The sequence below is a fragment of the Mus musculus genome, chromosome 11, assembly GCF_000001635.26.
Source record: "Mus musculus strain C57BL/6J chromosome 11, GRCm38.p6 C57BL/6J".
NCBI lineage: Eukaryota > Metazoa > Chordata > Mammalia > Rodentia > Muridae > Mus > Mus musculus.
The window spans coordinates 85,195,993-85,215,376 of record NC_000077.6 but is presented as its reverse complement, the minus strand read 5'-3'; the positions used below and the strand labels follow the sequence as shown (position 1 = coordinate 85,215,376).

Genomic DNA, 19,384 nt, shown 5'->3' with positions numbered 1-19,384 from the left:
AATACACAAATATGTATGTACACACATATTTACTAGGTATATTAATGGAGGAGCAGCTAGCTCCAAAGGGATACCATCAGTGACTTCTCAAGAACTGCTTTTCTTTTTTCTGCAGACATTTGCTCCACCACTGTTTTCAGGCTCTGATGGACCATGGCGTTAAGGTAGCTTCCGTCTTGGCCTACTCCTTCAGTAGACGGTGCTCTTACATAGCAGAGTCCGACGCTGCAGTAAAGGAGAAGGCCATCCAGGTTGGCTTTGTCTTAGGTGAGTAATGGCAAAGGAGAGGGCATTTGACTCTGCAGTGGGCCTGTAGTTAAACCTTCTAACCAGAAGGCTTCTTCCAAGAGTTCCCAGTCTGTACAGGCAGGTTGTGAGCAACTGTTATACCTGTGGCCTACTCATATTTAGTCTTAAGTCCTAAACCTTTCTGGCATTCTATCCTAGGGAGGTAACTTAACGACAGCGTTTACATATGAGGAAGTAGACTTAGAGAAGCTGAGTAAGTGAAGCAGCCCATAGCTTTGAGTGAGCTATGTTTAGCATGAGTTATGTCTGTGATCCCAAGCATGCCATTCAGCAGTGTCAGGGCAGCACCACCCCAAACTCCTTAGCTACTGACTACTTACTGTATGCTGTGGCATGAGGCATACATCTTCTCAGGGACCGGTTTTGGTTTTCATTTCTAAAAGTAGTTATTTTTAATTTTGGGCGAGCTACTGTAAGGATAGCAGAAACATCGCTTTATAATATCCTGGAAAGATTTTTACATATAGAAAAATACTGTTCCATAACTTTGTAGTGAGTAGTTTCACAACTGTACAGAGTGAAAAAGTATGTTTTAGGCAATTATTTATTCAAATTATTTCCTCCTTCTGTCCAGATCATACTTTTTAAAAGTTAACTATATACGATGTTAATATTATGGAGTTTTTAGCTCAGTGATTTAGTGTAAGCGTGTCTCTAACGTTCAGGCAGCTTACTGAGTCATTTAATGCTGCTGCTTTTGTTCTTCAGGTGGCTTTCTTTCTGATGCAGGCTGGTACAGTGATGCTGAAAAGGTTTTTCTGTCCTGCCTTCAGTTGTGTACGCTACATGATGAGATGCTCCACTGGTTCCGAGCAGTGGAGTGTTGTGTGAGGTAAGCAGAGCAAATCCTGTGATTAAGTGCTACTTAGTTATAGTGGTACTTAGTGCTAGTGGTGCTTAGTTATAGTGGTACTCAGTGCTAGTGCTTTGGGCTTAGAATTCTGTCCTTGTTCCCAACAGTTGATTAAATCTTTACATCATGGTCTCATTAGTCTAATCTCGCATCTCCAAAACACACACACACACACACACACACACACACACACACACACACACACACAAAACGTATCACCTACACACAGGCATAGTCCAGGCGAGTCTCAAACTCTGCCTCCCAAGTACTGGAATTAAAGTGTGCAACACCATGCCTAGCCTATTTTGTTTTTTATTTTTTATTTTATTTTTTTTATTTTTGGTTTTTCAAGACAGGGTTTCTCTGTATAGCCCTGGCTGTCCTGGAACTCACTCTGTAGACCAGGCTGGCCTCGAACTCAGAAATCTGCCTGCCTCCTGAGTGCTGGGATTAAAGGCATGGGCACCACGCCTGGCTAGGAAACAATTTTAACATGGATTTAAAGAGAATCAGAATTTCATATCTCAATTTCCTAAAGTTCAAAGGTAAATAGAAATGAGAAGCTAAAAGAAAATAGTGGTATCTCAGTGTTTGAAAGAAAATAGTATATATACCTCACTGAATTTTTAGGACAAAGGAAAATATTTCAAATCCAAGATCCAGCAGGTCCTAATGTGTACAGGTAGATACCCTGTGAGTCTTAGAAGGCAAACCCTCTGAGTCAGTCACTAGCACAGGGTGTGGCATCCTTACTGTGATACTGCTTCAGGTTAGTCCCAGCTTATCTACCCCTCGGTCCTGTGCAGTTGTTAGTGCCTCTGCTCAGGCTCTCTCATCAAGCAGGAGGAATAGGAATGGCTGACAGAGAGCTGGCTGTGTGCTGCATCGCACAGTGGTTTCTTTATTAGCTTAAATCCAACTAAGTGAAACAGGACAGAATCAGAATTGAGCCATGGCTGCTGACCTAGAGGTTAAAGTCTCCTATGGGAATCTTATGGGAAGTTGTACATTATCAATCGGAAATTTAGAATAAAGGAACACATTTCTAGACATGTACAAACTATCCAAATGATGATATAAAAAAATTGAACATCTCAACAGACCCATAACAGGTAGAGATTGCAAGTTTGTATTAACAAATAGAAATTGCAAATTTTCTTATATCAAAGACAATCCAGGACAGAAGATTTTGCTGGTGAATTGTAAGAGTTAGCTCTGGTCCATTCCAAACTACTAGAATACTGAAGAGGAATTCCTTTCCAACTCATTTTATGAGGTCATTATGACCTCATTAATGAAAGCCCAGGAAATACATAAGATACTTAGAGACTAGTGCCTCCTTAAATACAGATCAGAAATCCTTAACAAAATACTAATAAATAAAACCTAAAAAAAATCTAGAACAATTTATTCTGTGATCTTAATTAAAGTGAGGTCTAAACCAAGAATGCAAGAGTACTTTGACATACGAAAATCAAGAAATACACTATACCGTTATAATATAGACTGAATAAGAAGTATGATAAGTTTTCAACAGTGGACGTTGAAAAGTATTTGACAAAATCGGCTATCCTTATTTAGTAAAAACATGTAGAAAGCTAGGACTAGAAGAGAACCTCCTTGCTTTGACAAAGAACATTTATGACAGACCTACAGGACATCAGGCTATAACACTAGCCTGAGCTACATAGCAGGACACTGTCTGAAAGAAAAAATAGGGTGGTACTATGTGAGGGAGTTCGGGATGGGGAAGAGAGAACAGTTAACTTGGTAATACACTGGATGGTTTTTCTCCTTGGATCAAGAGAAAGGTAAAGGATGTCTTCTACTGGAGGTAGTCAATATTATGTTGTAATTTTTAGTCAAAGTAGGCAAGAAAAAGAAATAAAGAACATCTGAATTGGAAATGGGAAAAGGACTGCATTCATTGAACTCAGAGACTTGTGACTGGGTGCAGTGGTGCACATCTGTAATCCCTGCAATCGGGAGGTAGCGGTATTGGCATTGCTGAGAACAACCAAAACCCCCGGAAACTTTGCAGAGGACACTATCAAGACAGTGCTTTATTTTTGTAATCTCAGCACTCAGGGGACATTCCTTCCTGTCTTTTCACCCAGCTTGTTCTTACTTATTTCCTTTCAGATAGGATCTCAGTATATATCCAAGGCTGGCCAGAAACTCAGTCTCTTACCCGAGCCTTCTGAATGTCAGAACAGGGTACACATCATTCTCACTGATCCTGACTCAAATAAAGACAGCTTGCAGACTGGGGAATGGTATTTACAGCTTGCAGACTGGGAAATGGTATTTACAGATCAGGTATTGGACAAGGGTCCAGGATCCAGAGTGTACCAAGTGTACAACTTAACAGCAAATGACCCAAGGTTTTAAAAAGACAGGGACTTGAGTAGACCCTTTCCAAAGAACCTGTGTAGATTACTGTTGTGCATGTGAAGAAATGTTAGTGATAGACCTGCACGTCTGTGACTTAAGGGAACTGTAAGTCACACATGTTCCATACCACTTCACATGGACCAAAGCCATGCAGGATTTTTTTGTTTTTGTTTTATTGCTTTTTTATCTGTTTCTTTTTTTGTTGTTGTTTTTTAGATTTATTTATTGATTTTATGTATATGAGTACACTGTAGCTGTCTTCTGGAACGAGCAGAGGTACTAAAATTCAACTTCATGTGGCTTCTCAACAGCCGCATGAAGGCTCACAACCATTTGTACAGCTACAGTGAACTCATACATTAAATAAATAAATCTTTAAAAAAAATCCAAGTCTCTATCTGCAGATAAAAAGATACTTGTTCTGTGTATACATGAGATCACTCCATTACCCAGGCTGACCTTGAACTCATTCTGTAATCCAGGCAAGTTACTGTGCAAGCCTTGAGCAAATTGCCTCATTCAAGTATCTGTTGAGTTTTACTCTTGTGTGCTTCTTTATACTTGAGTTCCCTGCTCTAAAACAGTCATTCCACCTACCATTCTAGAGCAGTGTAATTAATTATCCCTCTCTCTCTCTTTGTCTTCTGCAGAGTGGTAGGTAATGAACGTAGGGCCTCACATATGGTAGGCAAAGGTCCTACCACCTAGTTATGCCTGCCTCTTAGGTGGTTTTGTTTATTCTTAGTTTCATTATCTAGGCCTAGCTTTGTGTCTAGAGTGTGCTGGTATAAATGCCATGCTCTTTTTTCTTTTTTTTTTTTTGTTTGTTTGTTTCTTGAGACAGGGTTTCTCTGTATAGCCTTGGCTGTCCTGGAACTCACTCTGTAGACCAGGCTGGCCTCGAACTCAGAAATCTGCCTGCCTCTGCCTCCCAAGTGCTGGGATTAAAGGTGCGCGCTACCACTCCCCGGCCATGCTCTGTTTTCTTTGAGATGTCTTTTATGCTTTTATTGTCTCTAAGCATTTTCAAAAAATTGTATTGGCCCTATAGATGATTGTGGCATTCAACCAGCAGTGTAATAAATGAGTATTTGTTCTAATAACTATCTTTCTTGTTTCATATAGTCTGTAGATGTATAGTCTACTACTGCCTAGCATTTAGTCTGATCTAAAGCATGTGGATACTCTTTCATAATTTGATTGTTAGCAGGCTGCACTTTATTTTGTGTAGCATACTCAGGATTTTCTGTCACAGGGGGTAGAGGACAAATAGGTCTCCCAGTTGTATCATTGACTCTACCTTAGTGGGCAGTCAGCAGAAATGAACACTTAGGAAGCAGCCTGACCGGGAGCAGCGGCAAGTGCTGAAGTGACGGCAGGTGGGACTGGGTCACATTCATCTGTCTTCACTATTTTCTGTGTTAGATCTGAATTTGGAACAGAAAGGATTTTTGTGTATTTGTTTGGTTAGCACATGTTGGGTACACAAACTATTTGAATATTTAGAGAAACTGGACGAGATTAATCACAAAAAGCTTTCAGCACTATCAGTGCCTCTCTAGAGAAAATGGTTCTTTCAAATACAGAAACAGGGCCTGTCTCTGTCTCTGCCTTGTTGGCGCTGCCTGGTTGGCGCTGCTGCATCATTGTAAGAGGTGGTCAGGGTCACTGTCCTGGCAGCACCCAAAGTAAAGAACTTTTGTTTTCTACAGGTTGCTTCATGTGCGAAATGGAAATTGTAAATATCATCTAGGTGAAGAAACATTTAAATTAGCTCAGACATACATGGATAAGCTGTCTAAACATGGCCAGCAAGCAAATAGAGCTGCTCTCTACGGAGAACTATGTGCACTCCTGTTTGCAAAAAGCCACTATGATGAGGTAAGTTGGCTTTTTGTTTTGAGACAGGGCCTGTTTCTAGCCCACACTGGCCTTGAAAATGTGATGTTCTCACCTCAGCCTCTAAAGTGCTGGGGTTGCAGGCACGTGCCACACAGTGAAATAAGTCCCTCTTTTACACGTCTTCTAAATTGCATTTCATGTATTGGGTGTCTTCAGGGTTATTTTTCTGTTTAGTTTTTCAAATAAGACATAGACCAGGTAGCCCCGACCAAGTGCAGGCTCATGATCCTTCTGTTTCTGCCTCTTGAGTGCTTCAATCAGGTTAAAGGCCTGAACCACTATTCCCAGCTTTCACATATTAGGTTCATGTAATAGATTTTTGTTGGGCCAGGCAGTGGTGACGCACGCCTTTAATCCCAGCACTTGGGAGGCAGAGGCAGGAGGATCTCTGAATTCGAGGCCAGCCGGATCTGCCGAGTGAGTTCTAGGACAGCCAGGGCTACACAGAGAAACCCTGTCTATAAAGACAAAACAAAACAAACAAACAAACAAAAAAAAAGATTTTTATTACAAAGTGGAAAAATACTTAATTTTCTAATGAAATATATAACAACCAAGAGTGTTTGTGAGGTGGACCTTAAGTACTGCAAGTGAAATATATGGCTTTTAAAGTTTTTGTACGGGTGTTTGTCTGCCCAACTTGCTTTAAGGGAAATCCTGGTGAATCGTAATGCATTTGGTTATGTCATTCTGAGTTAAGTATTTAAACATGAGTTCGAACATAAGTATTTAATTTGCCAAGCACCCTACTACAGAAATGTTTTAAAACTTCATTATATTTAACATAGTTCTAAAAATGTTTTTGTACTACTTTGAGACAAAATTAGAGGTCTTAGCCTTTCTATTGCTGTGATAAAATGCCGTGACCAAGAAAGAACTTTATTTCATCTTAGCATCAGGGTAAGAACTCAGGGCAGAAGCCTGGAGGTCTCACCCACATCAGTCATCAGTCAAGCAAACGCACCATAGGCTTGCCCACAGGCCAATCAAGTTGGGCATTTTATTAAATTTCCTTCCTCTCAGATGACTTATCCCTGTCAAACTGACATAAAAACTAGATAGCACAGTCTCTTAAAATTGCAAACCAGGTTTTGGAATCCAAGTCTGGTGAAGTTAGTAGCTCTTATTTTTACATTAGTTATTTTGAATAGCATTGTTTCTTAAGTGAAATAGAAAAACCCGGAACTTTCAGAAGATAACAAATAATTCTCTTTCTCCATCCTTTTTGTGGGTGTGTTGTGAAGGGGGTGCATAAGCACATGACTGGAGGCTGGAGGTCAGTGGTGGGGTGGTCTTCGGAAGCTGTCTGCCTTGAGTAGATTTCTTCTTACGTGTTTGCATGTATGTGTGTCTGTTGCTATGTGCACATGAGTACAGAGATTCCAGAGGAGGCTAGAAGAGTTTGTTGGACCCTTGTTACAGTAGGCAGTTGTGAGCAGTCTAATCTGGATGCTGGGAACTGAATTTGTTTTGTGTGAAAGAGCAGCAGGTCCTCTTAACCACTATGATATTATGTTTGCATGTTTAGTATGCATGAGTGTGCATGTATGTGTTCACATGGGTGTGAGAGCATGTATGTGGGCAAGTACATGTGCAGGCATGCATGTGGAAGTCCAGGGTTTGAACAGGAAATCTCAGTCCCTGTTCCACCTTGAGATAGGCCCTCTCAGTTAAACCCAGGCTTTATCAATATGGGTAGTCTAGTCAGTCAGATTGATGGGGCAGAACTCCCCTATCTCCACCTCCTGAGGCTAGAAAAAGAGGTGAGTTTACCCCCACCCCACCCCAACCCCAGCATTTAAGACAGATTCTCTCATGGGTACCTGGTGCTCCATGAGCAGGCCCAGGTAAGCCACTGGGATAAGTGCATACCACCTCAGTGAACGTTTTGCCTGGGTTTGGGAGATGAGACTCTCAGGTCCTCAACTGCGCAGTATACACTTTACTGAAGTATCTCCCTGTCCCCAGAAACTTTTCTTGATATAATAGCAATTGTCACTATCCAGGATAATTTCTTTTCCCTTTATTTTTAACCTGATAATCACTAAGAAAAGGTCCTTTTTGTTTATTTCGCCTCAAATTACATAGATGCTAGCTCATTCCCTGCCACTTGACCTCTATGCCAGAAGCCAGCTCTGGCATTCTGGTTTGCTCTTGAAAGATTGTCAGCAGGGGGAAGAATTGGTCTTGTGAGAAATTAGGGTTGCTTTTTAATACTAAAACAGTTACCTATCTCAAGTCTAAATTACTTTGCCGTGAGAGCCTACGTGTCTGAGTTCCTCCTAGTCCCAACACTGCAGAATCTTTGGTGTTTAGCACCTTATTATAAACAGTGGGGGCTAAGTAAAGGGTTAATTGTTAGGATTTTTTTTTCTTGTCGGGAACAGAGAAGGAGGTTTGGAGCAATAACTTTTTTTTTTAAAGATTTATTTACTATTATACATAAGTACACTGTAACTGATTTCAGACGCACCAGAAGAGGGCGTCAGATCTCATTACTGATGGTTGTGAGCCACCATGTGGTTGCTGGGATTTGAACTCAGGACCTTTGAAAGAGCAGTCAGTGCTCTTACCTGCTAAGCCATCTCTCCAGCCCAGCAATAAACTTTTAATTGAACCAAGAGAAGAGAGTCAATTGCAGAAGGAAAAACTTTTACACAAGCAAATATGCATAAACTCACGTTCATAGACAAATTTATAAACACACAAACACCTTCATGCAATCCAGTTGGGTCCACCTACTTATCTCATAATTACATACTTATATACACATCCATCCATTCCTGCATGTGCATATGGAGCCCAAGCACCAGTGCAGAAAGGACTCACTTATTATGAATGGAAAGTGAGCTCCAGTCTTTACTGCATAGAGAAAGAAAACTTCTCTACCCTTTTATTGCTAAATGAATTTAACCCACATTTGTAAGAAAAAAAGCTTTGTCCTCTTTAGTAAGACTAATCCTCCTTTGCTGTTAAGAAAAGACCTGAGCTGTCCCGTGGTGCCTGCTGCTTCTGCTCTCTGCACCTCTTCTCTGCCCCTCTTTCTCTGCATTCTGGGTATTGTTCTCTTCTGCCCCTGCCCCAATGCCCTCTTTATTTTTAAGGGAAGTAAAGGGGGAAGACCTCTCAGGCTATAGATGCTCGCTAGATTTCTCTAGTTACTCTATGCTGCTGTCTTCCCTGTCCCAGTGCCATGCAGTGTAATTGCCCTTAGTTTTTTGTACCTTTTCTAGGAGAATAGATAATGGTTTTTTTTCAAGCATCCTTTTTTTTTTTAAACAAAAGTTCACTAAAACTTCAAACATGAATTCAAATCATAAATTAAATAAGAAATTTACAACAGAGATATATACATGTGTTAAGACTAGACATTATCTCACTAGCTTCATAGGTTCATGGAGAGTAAAAGATCTTAATTTTTGTATCTAAGTTGACACTGAAGTTTTGTATAGATAAACCCAGTCAATATTTTATCTTCTGTCCTTGTACCCACAATAAATTGTTAGTTCCCCTTTATGACATTTGGTTAATTGTTTTACAGCCTCTCCTAAGTTGTAAATGCCTGCTTTCTATCTCAGAAGCAATTCACTCTTGACACTTGAAGACACTTGAAGGTTCTAACTACAGTATTCATATCATAGAAGACTTACAATAGCAGTCCTATTACAAAGGGCTTAATAGTTATTAGTATAATTTTTTAAAATTCTTTAAAAGGATCATCATTAAGAATTAAGAAATCGGGCTGGTGAGATGGCTCAGTGGGTAAGAGCACCGGACTGCTCTTCCGAAGGTCCGGAGTTCAAATCCCAGCAACCACATGGTGGCTCACAACCATCCATAACAAGATCTGACTCCCTCTTCTGGAGTGTCTGAAGACAGCTACAGTGTACTTACATATTAAAAAAAAAATAAATAAATAAATAAAATCTTTTAAAAAAAGAATTAAGAAATCTAAGTTTCTGGGCTAATATCTACTTATCAGTGAGTACATATCATGTGAGTTCTTTTGTGATTGGGTTACCTCACTCAGGATGATGTCCTCCAGGTCCATCCATTTGCCTAGGGATTTCATAAATTCATTCTTTTTAATAGCTGAGTAGTACTCCATTGTACCCCCCCCGGAGCTCATGTCTCTTGCTGCATATGTATCAGAAGATGGCCTAGTCGGCCATCATTGGAAAGAGAGGCTGATTGGTATTGCAAACTTTATATGCCTCAGTACAGGGGAATGCCAGGGCCAAGAAGTAGGAGTGGGTGGTTAGGGGAGTGGGGGGCTGGGTATGGGGGACTTTTGGGATAGCATTGGAAATGTAAATGAAGAAAATACCTAATTAAAAAAAAAGAATTAAATCATTTATTTGTCTATTTAGCATTACTACAAGTCATTACATCTTCATTAATACACAGAAATCTGCCTAATAGAGTAAGCTAACACCTAGTGATTATTCTATATATTTAATAATAACAGGAAGTCGTATTAATAGTAGGAATCTTTCTTAAGATATGGCCTTGCTCGGCCTTGCCTAGAATGGCTCCTCCATCGTGCTGTTATAGTGCATGGTGAATTCGTCTCAGGAAGATCACCTCCTAGTTTTCAGTCTCTTTAGATAGCTCCTGGCACCTTTCTATCCCATTTTTGTTTTTTCTTTGTGTAGCCCTCACTATCTTGGAACTCATTCTGTAGACCAGGCTGACCTCAAACTCAGAGATTTGCTTGCTCAGCTGGGATTAAAGGTGTGTGCTACCACTGCCTAGCTGTACCTTAGTTGTTTGTTTGTTTGTTTGTTTGTTTGTTTGTTTGTTTTTAATAATAATAATAATAATAGTGCATGTCATGATGCTGTGGTATCAGTTAAATGCATTAATGAACATGAATTGCTTATTAGAACAATAGCATAAAGGAGGCACTACTAAACAGACAATAGTAGCTGGATATAATAGCACATACCTTTAATCCTAACACCTAGGAGACAGGCCAGTTGGCTTGGATTTCTCTGAGTCTATATAGCAAGCTCCAGGCTAACCAGGGCTACATAGTGAACCCTGTCTCAGATATAAAGGAGAGAGTGAGTAGAAGAGTGGGAGATGGGGGAGGGGAGAGAATGATAAAGTGTTACAGAAGGGAAAGGAAAATACAGGAAACAATCTAGGACTGACATCTAAAAGATGAGCTTGGTAGACTAAGGGGCTGGAAGAAGGGGAATGGTTCCTAAGGCAGTAGGGGATCCTATATACCAAGGCCTCTGGGAAAACTAGAATGTGTCTGTAATAGTATAATTTAGGAAAATTGTGGTTTTGAGGGGGAGTGTTTCATAGGACTCCTAGACTCACCTCCATTGAACACGGGAACATCCTTCTTCTGCCTCCTTGATTTTGAAATTGTAAGTATGCACCACCACACTTGGCTTCAGAAAACTTGTGGATGTAAAAATACAAATAGGGTGATCAGTTCATACTTCCAAAAAATTGTCTCAGAGAATTTCAGTTGTAAATATTTTGTGTGTGTATTTAAGTATTTGTGGGGTAACTTCACAGTTTTATTAAAGACGATCATTAACTGTGTCGCTGTTCTTTCGCTTTTCAATTCTTTCAAAGGCATACAAGTGGTGCGTTGAGGCAATGAAGGAAATTACAGCAGGCTTACCAGTCAAAGTTGTGGTGGATGTTTTAAGACAAGCTTCTAAGGTGAGTATGATGTTTATAACATTAAATGTATCATAACACTTAATTGCCTTTAAATAGTTAATCAAGTCTTCATAATAACTTACTTAGTTGATTTATTAACTAGATCTGTTTTCTAAGCTTCTCTGCTTAGTTTTAGAAACTTAGTTTCTAATCTAAACTGTCTTATGGCTGTGTAGTGCCTTTAATCCCAATACTTGGGAGACAGAGACAAGTTGGTTTCTGGGGTTAACCTGGTCTACATAGTGAGTTCTAGGACAGCCGAGACTGCATAGAGAAACCCTATCCCAAAAAACAAGCTTACAAAAAGAAAACTATCTCATCTGCTTTATTTAATTTTCCTTTATAAAAGAAACCTGAGAAGATAATTATGAAGTTCACATGGTGCTAATTTGGCTTGAATGCTTGTTTTTCCTAAATCTGTGTGGGGACCTCAATTTCTCATTCAGAAGTCATGTGGGACCTGATGACATTTCTGTAGGCTGCAGGCTGGAACTTCTAGTGTGTTTAACTTTCTCCTAAGATTGTGTTTCACTCAAGATAGCTTGTTACATTCGACCTGCTAGACTGTCTTTGTTTCTTTTCCCCCTGTAGTTTCTTTTTCTGTAAATGAGTATATGAATGTTTCGAAGCTGTTTATTAGTACCTCAAAGTTACTGCTTCAGTGTGTAATAGTTAAAGCTTTGGTGAACTTTCACACACTCTCTTTGTCTAGAAGTTTCTCACATTTGAATAGTCCATTTTGGTTGGTATAATCTTAGTTCAAAATTTTGGATTAGAAGACACCATTGTTTTTGTGAAATACTAAAAAAGTTGTTTATTGCTCTGTAACCTTGGCTATCCTTCAGCTTGCTAATAGTTATAATTGTCCTCCAATTGTAACTCTCCTTAGGCTTCAGGCTTGTCCCAGTCATTCACTTTAGAAGGAGAATAGCAGCATAGTCAGGTAGAGTCTTTCTGAGAAAAAAATGTTAGCATACTTATTTAAAACATTAAATATGTGTTTGTATGAAATAATAGCATGCAAATTTTATATATGCACATGATATTAGAGTTTAGAAACTGGTAGTCCGGCCTGGAGAGATGGCACAGTGGTTAAGAGCACGGACTGTTCTTCCGAAGGTCCTAAGTTCAAATCCCAGCAACCACATGGTGGCTCACAACCATCTGTAATGAGATCTGACGCCCTCTTCTGGTGCATCTGAAGACAGCTACAGTGTACTTACATATAATAATAAAGAAATCTTTAAAAAAAAGAAAAGAAAAGAAACTGGTAATCTTCATGGTTCAAATATTTTTTAAATAATTGAAAACTTGGATTTCTTCTGTACATATAAAAATTATTGTGTGAACCTGTGGCCGTGATAACCATATGTCTCAGATCTTGTTTGATCTCATAAGCTGAGGGGGGAAAGCCCTGAATAGCATAAGCTGTAAACAGCAGATGGCAGGTAACAAAAAGGTCTGGTTAGATGACTCGGTGGGTAGAGACATCAAGCATGGCAGCTGAGTTGAACCCTGCAGGACTCATTGGTAGAAGGGAAGAAAGAGCTGCTGCAAGCTGGCCTCTCACCTTCACAGATTCTCTTATGCTGTGCTTATGTGCACGTGTGCACTCTAAATAATTAATAAGTAGTGTTAAAGTGTGGGACCAGAGAAGCAGCTCAGCAGTTAGGCACTGGCTGCTTCTCCAGAGGACCTCGGTCTGATTTTCAGTACCCACATGGCAGCTCACAAACACCAGATCCAGGAGCTCAACGTCTAGCATGCTGTGGGCATAGTACCTACACACACATAAAGACAGTGAAAAAGCTTATTAGAATTCATCCCATAAATGGAGTGTGTGTGTATGTTTGTACACTTAAAAATACTATGCTGAGTCCTCTCCACAACATTTTATTTTAATATTATAAAATGCACTAGCTCGTGGATTACCTTTGTACATCAGGGTTATTTTTGGGGGGTGGGTTTTTTTGTTTTGTTTTGTTTTGTTTTCTGAGGCAAGGTTTCTTTCCTAGTTCCAGCTGTACTGGTGCTTGCCCTTTTAGACCACTGTAGGTTGGCCTGGATCTGAGAAATCAACCTGCCTCTGCCTTCTGAGTGCTGGGACTAATGGTGTGCACCACGGCAGCCTGACTGTTACAACAGGTTTATACTGGAAATGTCTCAGAATTTCCCCAAATTGTTTACAGATCTGTTCCTTATAAAATTACTAGAGATTTGGAAAGAAATTAAAAATTGAAAGAATCATTGAAGGTTTTGGGTTTTTTTTGTTGGTTTTTTTATTGTTGTTGGTTTTTTTGTTTTGGTTTGTTTTGGTTTTTCCAGACAGGGTTTCTCTGTGTAGCCCTGGCTGTCCTGGAACTCACCCTGTAGACCAGGCTGGCCTTGAACTCAGAAATCTGCCTGCCTCTGCCTCCTGAGTGCTGGGATTAAAGGCATGCACCACCACCGCCCGACAAAGTTTTTTTTTTTTTAATTATTAACTATTACATAGTGAACTCAAGCTATAGAACACTAATGAAGCATTTGAGAGTTATTTAATAATTTCCCTCTTTATTTTTAGGCTTGTGTAGTCAAACGTGAATTTAAGAAGGCAGAACAGTTAATTAAACATGCAGTGTATTTGGCACGGTAAGTGATTGTTACTCAAGGTGCTGTTTTAATGTGTTTCTCAACATTAGATACTAATACTTCTTCTATATCTTTTCATAGAGATCATTTCGGATCCAAACACCCAAAATACTCTGACACACTGCTAGATTATGGGTTCTACTTACTCAATGTAGACAATATCTGTCAGTCTGTTGCAATTTACCAGGTATGTTAATAGTTATCTCTCTTTGCTTTTACCCTAAGTTGACTTGTTTGTCATCTGTAAATCATATGTAAGATAACTCTTGGAGGAACTGGAGAGATGGCTCAGCAGTTAACGACACTGGCTGCCCTTCCAAAGGACCAGGTTCAGTTCCCAGCACCCAATTGCCACTTCAAAACTGTCTGTCACGGGTGTGTGTTTGTGTGTGTGTGTGTGTGTGTGTGTGTGTGTGTGTGTGTCTGGGGGACTTTTGGGATAGCATTTGAAATGTAAATGAAGAAAATACCTAATTTTTAAAAAATGTAGATTATAGGACATTTATCTGGAAATAAAAAACTGTCACTGCAGTCTGACACGCTCACACAGACATACATGCAGGCAAAACTTCAATACATATTTTTAAAAAGCAATAGCAGACCAATTTTAAAAAATAAATAACTCTGTGAGCACCCCTTTCTTTCTCCTGTAGGCCCCACCATTACTTTACTAAGTGTTCCTCCATAGAAGGCCTCAGAGTCAAATGTCTTAAGCATCGTTCAGGATTGAAACCATCAGGCAGCAAGCGGATCTGGTTTCCACTGGACTCCTGTCTGTAATTTGCCCAGATGATGGCCTAACTTTGTGGAGGATTTATAAACTGTCAATCTAGCAGTAATTTTAGATCTTGCAGTTGTTATTTCAGGTAAAAGTACTCTACCATGACACTAGACAGGATGTCACTGACTTTACAGTTGTTTATTAAAGAAGGGTGTTAGAAGAAGCTGTTAGGCCCGAGGCCTTGACACTGGTGGAACCAACTTACTGCAGAAAAGTAGCCAGTGTGGTTTCTCAGACAGTGTCTTCACAGAACCAGGTCTTTCAGGGCAACTTTGAGATTCTGCCCTTCTGGCAGGACTGTCCTGTTTGAAATTTAAGGGACTAGGTACATAGAGTGTGTGTATATAGTTTGTTGAACTTAGGTAGTGTACCATATTATTAAATGTCTTTATGATTCTTTTAGGCAGCCCTCGACATTCGACAGTCAGTGTTTGGTGGCAAAAATATTCATGTAGCAACAGCTCATGAAGACCTGGCCTACTCTTCCTACGTTCACCAGTACAGCTCTGGAAAATTCGACAATGCACTGTAAGTCCCACCTTTCTCTCTGCGAAGGCTGATGCTGCTCCCAGGACAGTAGTCCTTAAGGATTTGTATGGATAGCTTTGTCTTCCTGGGGGGATAAAATGGTTTTGAAGTCATTTAAAAACCATCCTAATTTTTAAGACATACATTTATGCTTGTCTTGGTTTCAAACTAAGATTTATGCATTTCTATATCAGAATGGGCTTTTTTTTTCAGTATTTTCTTCATATGTTTGTGTTTGTTTGTTTGTTTGTTTGTTGAGTAATTAGTAGCCTTTGTGTCAATGGTAAATTTAACAACCTACAAACTTATTGATGGAGAAAAAAACCCAAAAAAGTGGGTCAGACATGCTCATTTATTCCTGTTTCCTACGACTGTTTCATGCCGTGACAGCAGAGTTAAATAGTTGTGAAAGACTATTGCCAATGTTAACAAAGTATTCACTGTATAGCCCCTAACAAATTAGCTTTCTGGATCTGATAAAAACGAAACTTGTAATATTTTGGAGGAAAATTGTAGCCAAAAATAGGCCAAGCATTATAGAACAGAGCCATAATCCTAGCCCTAATGCTGGGTTTGGAAGACCAAGAACTCCAGGTACTTGGTGCCAAGTATGACTGCCTGAGTTCCATACTTGAGACAACCAATGTGGAAGGAGAAAACTGACTCCAGCTAGCTCTCTTCTAACAGGGCCAGCTTGGGCTACACAGTGAGTTCCAGGCCAACTTAGGCTATACAGCAAGACACCTTTCTCCAGAAAAACCCAAACATTTCCAAAGGCAGACTTGACTTTCTCGAAGGGGTTCTAGCTGTTAACAAGGCTGGCCTTATACTCTGGGCTCACACAGTCTCCTTGCATCCTCTTCAGAGCTGGGAATTTTAAACAAAACAAGATAAAAAGGATTAGATTCTATGTGGTTTAATCTGTTTATGTCCAGAGCGACAAATCTATAGCCAGAAAGGGAATGATCCTCAGAGGTGGGGTGTTGGAAGGATTTGGGAATTGCTGGGTATATATATATTTAGACTTTTTTTTTTAAGGTCACAGATAACCAGATGTTACTGTGGACAGACAATTAGAGAGGAGAGGGATTTGGGGGACTTGATGTGCTCTGGTTAGTGACAGTGAACCACCAGCATGTGGAGGGGAAAATCCCACAGAGAAGGAAGAGCAGATGCTGGAGGTGTGTGTGGCTCGGGGCTAAGAGGGTTGCTATGGGGATGGCAGAAAATGATGTCAGAGAGGTGGCAGGGAGACTGAGTTTTATAGACCATAATGCAGACTTTTATCTTGAGGGAGGTGAGAATACATTGGTGTTAAAAGTTAATTCATGGGCTGGCGAGATGGCTTAGCAGTAAAGAGCACTAACTGCTCTTCCAGAGGTCCTGAATTCAAATCCCAGAAACCATATGGTGACTCACAACCACCCATAATGAGATCTACAGTGTACTTACATATAATAAATAAAATCTTTAAAAAAAAAAAGTTTAATTCACAACAAAATGAAGTTTTGGCACTGAGAATGAAGTCATGTTTGCTAGCATGTGTGAGATACTGAGTTTGAATTTTCATCCCTCAAAACAAAACTGATTCTCTCTCTCTCTTTTTTTTTTTTTGGTTTTTCCAGACAGGGTTTCTCTGTGTAGCCCAGGCTATCCTGGAACTCACTCTGTAGACCAGGTTGGCCTCGAACTCAGAAATCCGCCTGCCTCTGCCTCCCTCGTGCTGGGATTAAAGGCGTGCGCCACCACGCCCGGCTCACAAAACTGATTCTTAAAACTTTTTTTTTAAGATTTATGTGGATTTGTGGGGGTGTGTGTGTGTGTGTATGTGTGTGTATGTATGTATGAATGTATACGTACCCATGCATGCCAGATGATTGATTGTAAATGCCCACGGAGGCTAAGAAAAGGGTGCCATCCTCTGGAGCTGAAGTTACAGCCATTTGTGAGCCACCCAATCTGTGTGCATTCTGGGACCTGAACTTGGGTCCTATGGGAGAGTAACAAGTGCTTTTAATTGCTGAGCCATCTTCTGGCCCAAAAACTCTTACTCGTTTTTATAGTTTTATTAGTACTTTCTGTTAATGTCATAACATGTGTTGTTTAACTAAAGAGAGACGCTAAACTCTGTGTGTATTGCAGATTTCATGCAGAAAGAGCCATTGGTATCATTACTCACATCCTACCTGAAGATCATCTTCTTCTGGCTTCTTCAAAGAGGGTGAAAGGTACCTTTGTGATCCAGTCTCAATGATTGTAAAGTGATATGCGGCATAAATAAAAGAAGGCTGTTAGATTGTTTGCATATGTGACTAAAATAGTTCCCTCAGCTCTGCTTCACTTGAGCCCTTTGATACAGTGGTGTTGTTTGCTCATCTGTCTTCCTCCTGCCTCTGAGTAAGGCTGAGAGTAATGCAGGTGATTCCACAGGCTTGCTTACAGTGGGGCATCCTTTTACCTCAACTTGTAACTTTATTGCTAATTCTCATCTATGCTTTCTCTTAATGCATTGATTCTGTTTTGACTGCATCACCCTTGTGGTCCTTGTGTGCATGTGATGGGTCTAACCCTAATTCTGGGTTTCCTTGCTTCAGTTTAACACTTGCACATAAGTGAGATAGGAAAGAGAAAGAGTAAAGTTACCAAAGCCTCACTAATACTAATCACCATTTTGTTGATTAGTCTGTCCCTCCCCCCTCCCTCCCCCTCCTTCCTTCCTGCCCTCCCTCCCTTCCTCCTCCTCCTCCTCCTCCTCTCTTTCTCTCTCTCTCTCTCTCTCTCTCTCTCTCTTTCTTTCTTTCTTTCTTTCAAGTTAAATTAAGGTCCAGTGATATGGCTAAAGGTGAGTGGGCAGCTGCCAGGCTTATATCCTAAGTCAGTCCCTACCACATACAGGTAGCAGAGAGAGCTCCCACACAATGTTGGGGGGGGGGGAATTAGTAACTCTTCCAGCTTTATAACTTGATATTTTTCACCTCTTACATCATGAGTTTTTTTCATTTCAATACACATAATTTTCCTCTAGGCTCCTTAATCTGTTCTCTGGTATCAAAACTGTTTTAAACCTTCTTTTTAAAAAAAATGCTGCCATGAGGTAGCTTTCTGTTCACTACCTTTATATAAGTCGGTGCTAAGAAATAAAATTAGTTGATAATATCTATATTCTTAAGGTTTTATATTGGGTTTGAAATCCTTGAATAGAACTTTGAAATTAAAATGTCTCCTGGCCTGATTGGGTTGTTCAAATAAGTAAGGAAAGAAGCTGGGGTTGGTTGGTTTGTTTGTTTGTTTGTTTGTTTGTTTTTGGTTATGTTTGGTTAGAGATTTTGTTTTATAAAGACTGGTTGCAGAATTGTAAGAATTACTGAAAGCACTCCTTGGCAGTTGGATAGCTTTAACTTTCATGTCTCCTATCATTTTACTCTTTGTTTCTTGTTTATGTATTTGGTTGGTTTGGTTTTTTGAGACAAGGTCTCATATAGTCTAGGCTGCTCTTGAATTTGTCTTGCATCCAAGGCTTCTAGTCCTGTTGCCTTGGCCTCCCAGTTGCTTACATAGGCATTCACCGCCATTCCCAGGTGACCATTCTCTTTTAAAAGCTAATTTCCATCTATAAAAGGTAGCAGGTTAATACAGTAGAGGCTGATTCTGCAAGATAATTTAAGGTACACCATTTTCCCCTTAATTTAAATGAATATTTTCTATGAATAGAACAACTTTCCCAAAAGTGTACTGTTGAAGAAGTCTTGGGGTGGACCACAACTGCACACACATGGAATCCTAGCACTAGTTGAAGCAGGAGGATTGCCATGAATTCAAAGCCAGCCTGGGCTACAAATCAAGAGCCCAGTTCAAAAACAAAGAAAACAAACCCTACAAATGTGGAAAGCTTTGACCTTGGCCAGTTCTTAACTACAGTCAGTTATGTCTTCGGTACTCAGTAAATACTACATTCCTTAATTTTCAGTTAAGTGTTGGGCCCTGGGACGTGGGTTTTTGGTCTGTTGATGTGTCACTCGCCTGCTCTCTTTGTGCAGCACTTATTCTAGAGGAGATTGCGATTGACTGTCACAACAAGGAGACGGAGCAGCGGCTGCTTCAGGAGGCACACGACTTGCACTTGTCTTCGCTGCAGCTGGCTAAGAAAGCATTTGGGGAATTTAATGTACAGACTGCAAAGCACTATGGGAACCTCGGAAGGCTCTATCAGTCAATGAGAAAATTTAAGGTAAAAAAGGTTTTATATTCTACACTTGATCTTAGCCAAAAGGCTGAGAAGCGATAAGGTTTTATATTCTTTG

General features: G+C 40.0%; 1 protein-coding gene, 1 long non-coding RNA gene and 1 pseudogene across 5 annotated transcripts in view; 1 reads left to right on the top strand and 2 right to left on the bottom strand.

Annotated features, from left to right (window-relative positions):
- The window catches only part of Gm38935, a 33,826-nt gene extending 17,346 nt beyond the window's left edge, over positions 1-16,480 (bottom strand). For 2 of the 4 annotated variants that reach the window (XR_001780282.2, XR_001780283.2), the window contains exons 1-2: positions 10,790-11,054; positions 4,857-4,983 (exon numbers count right to left, since the gene is read on the bottom strand). This is a non-coding gene — a long non-coding RNA (predicted gene, 38935). Of the gene's footprint in view, positions 1-4,856; positions 4,984-10,789; positions 11,055-15,094 lie in introns of those variants that run through there. The other 2 variants (XR_003949582.1, XR_003949583.1) reach the window with 2 other exon arrangements.
- The window catches only part of Appbp2 (amyloid beta precursor protein (cytoplasmic tail) binding protein 2), a 43,813-nt gene that overhangs the window by 19,744 nt on the left and 4,685 nt on the right, over positions 1-19,384 (top strand). Inside the window, exons 3-11 of the mRNA NM_025825.3 lie at positions 116-267; positions 1,018-1,141; positions 5,269-5,437; positions 11,054-11,143; positions 13,707-13,774; positions 13,856-13,961; positions 14,959-15,083; positions 17,226-17,311; positions 19,121-19,311. Coding sequence (NP_080101.1) covers positions 116-267; positions 1,018-1,141; positions 5,269-5,437; positions 11,054-11,143; positions 13,707-13,774; positions 13,856-13,961; positions 14,959-15,083; positions 17,226-17,311; positions 19,121-19,311 — 1,111 coding nt within the window. The remainder of the gene's footprint in view (positions 1-115; positions 268-1,017; positions 1,142-5,268; positions 5,438-11,053; positions 11,144-13,706; positions 13,775-13,855; positions 13,962-14,958; positions 15,084-17,225; positions 17,312-19,120; positions 19,312-19,384) is intronic.
- Positions 19,237-19,366, bottom strand: Gm51947 (annotated as a pseudogene).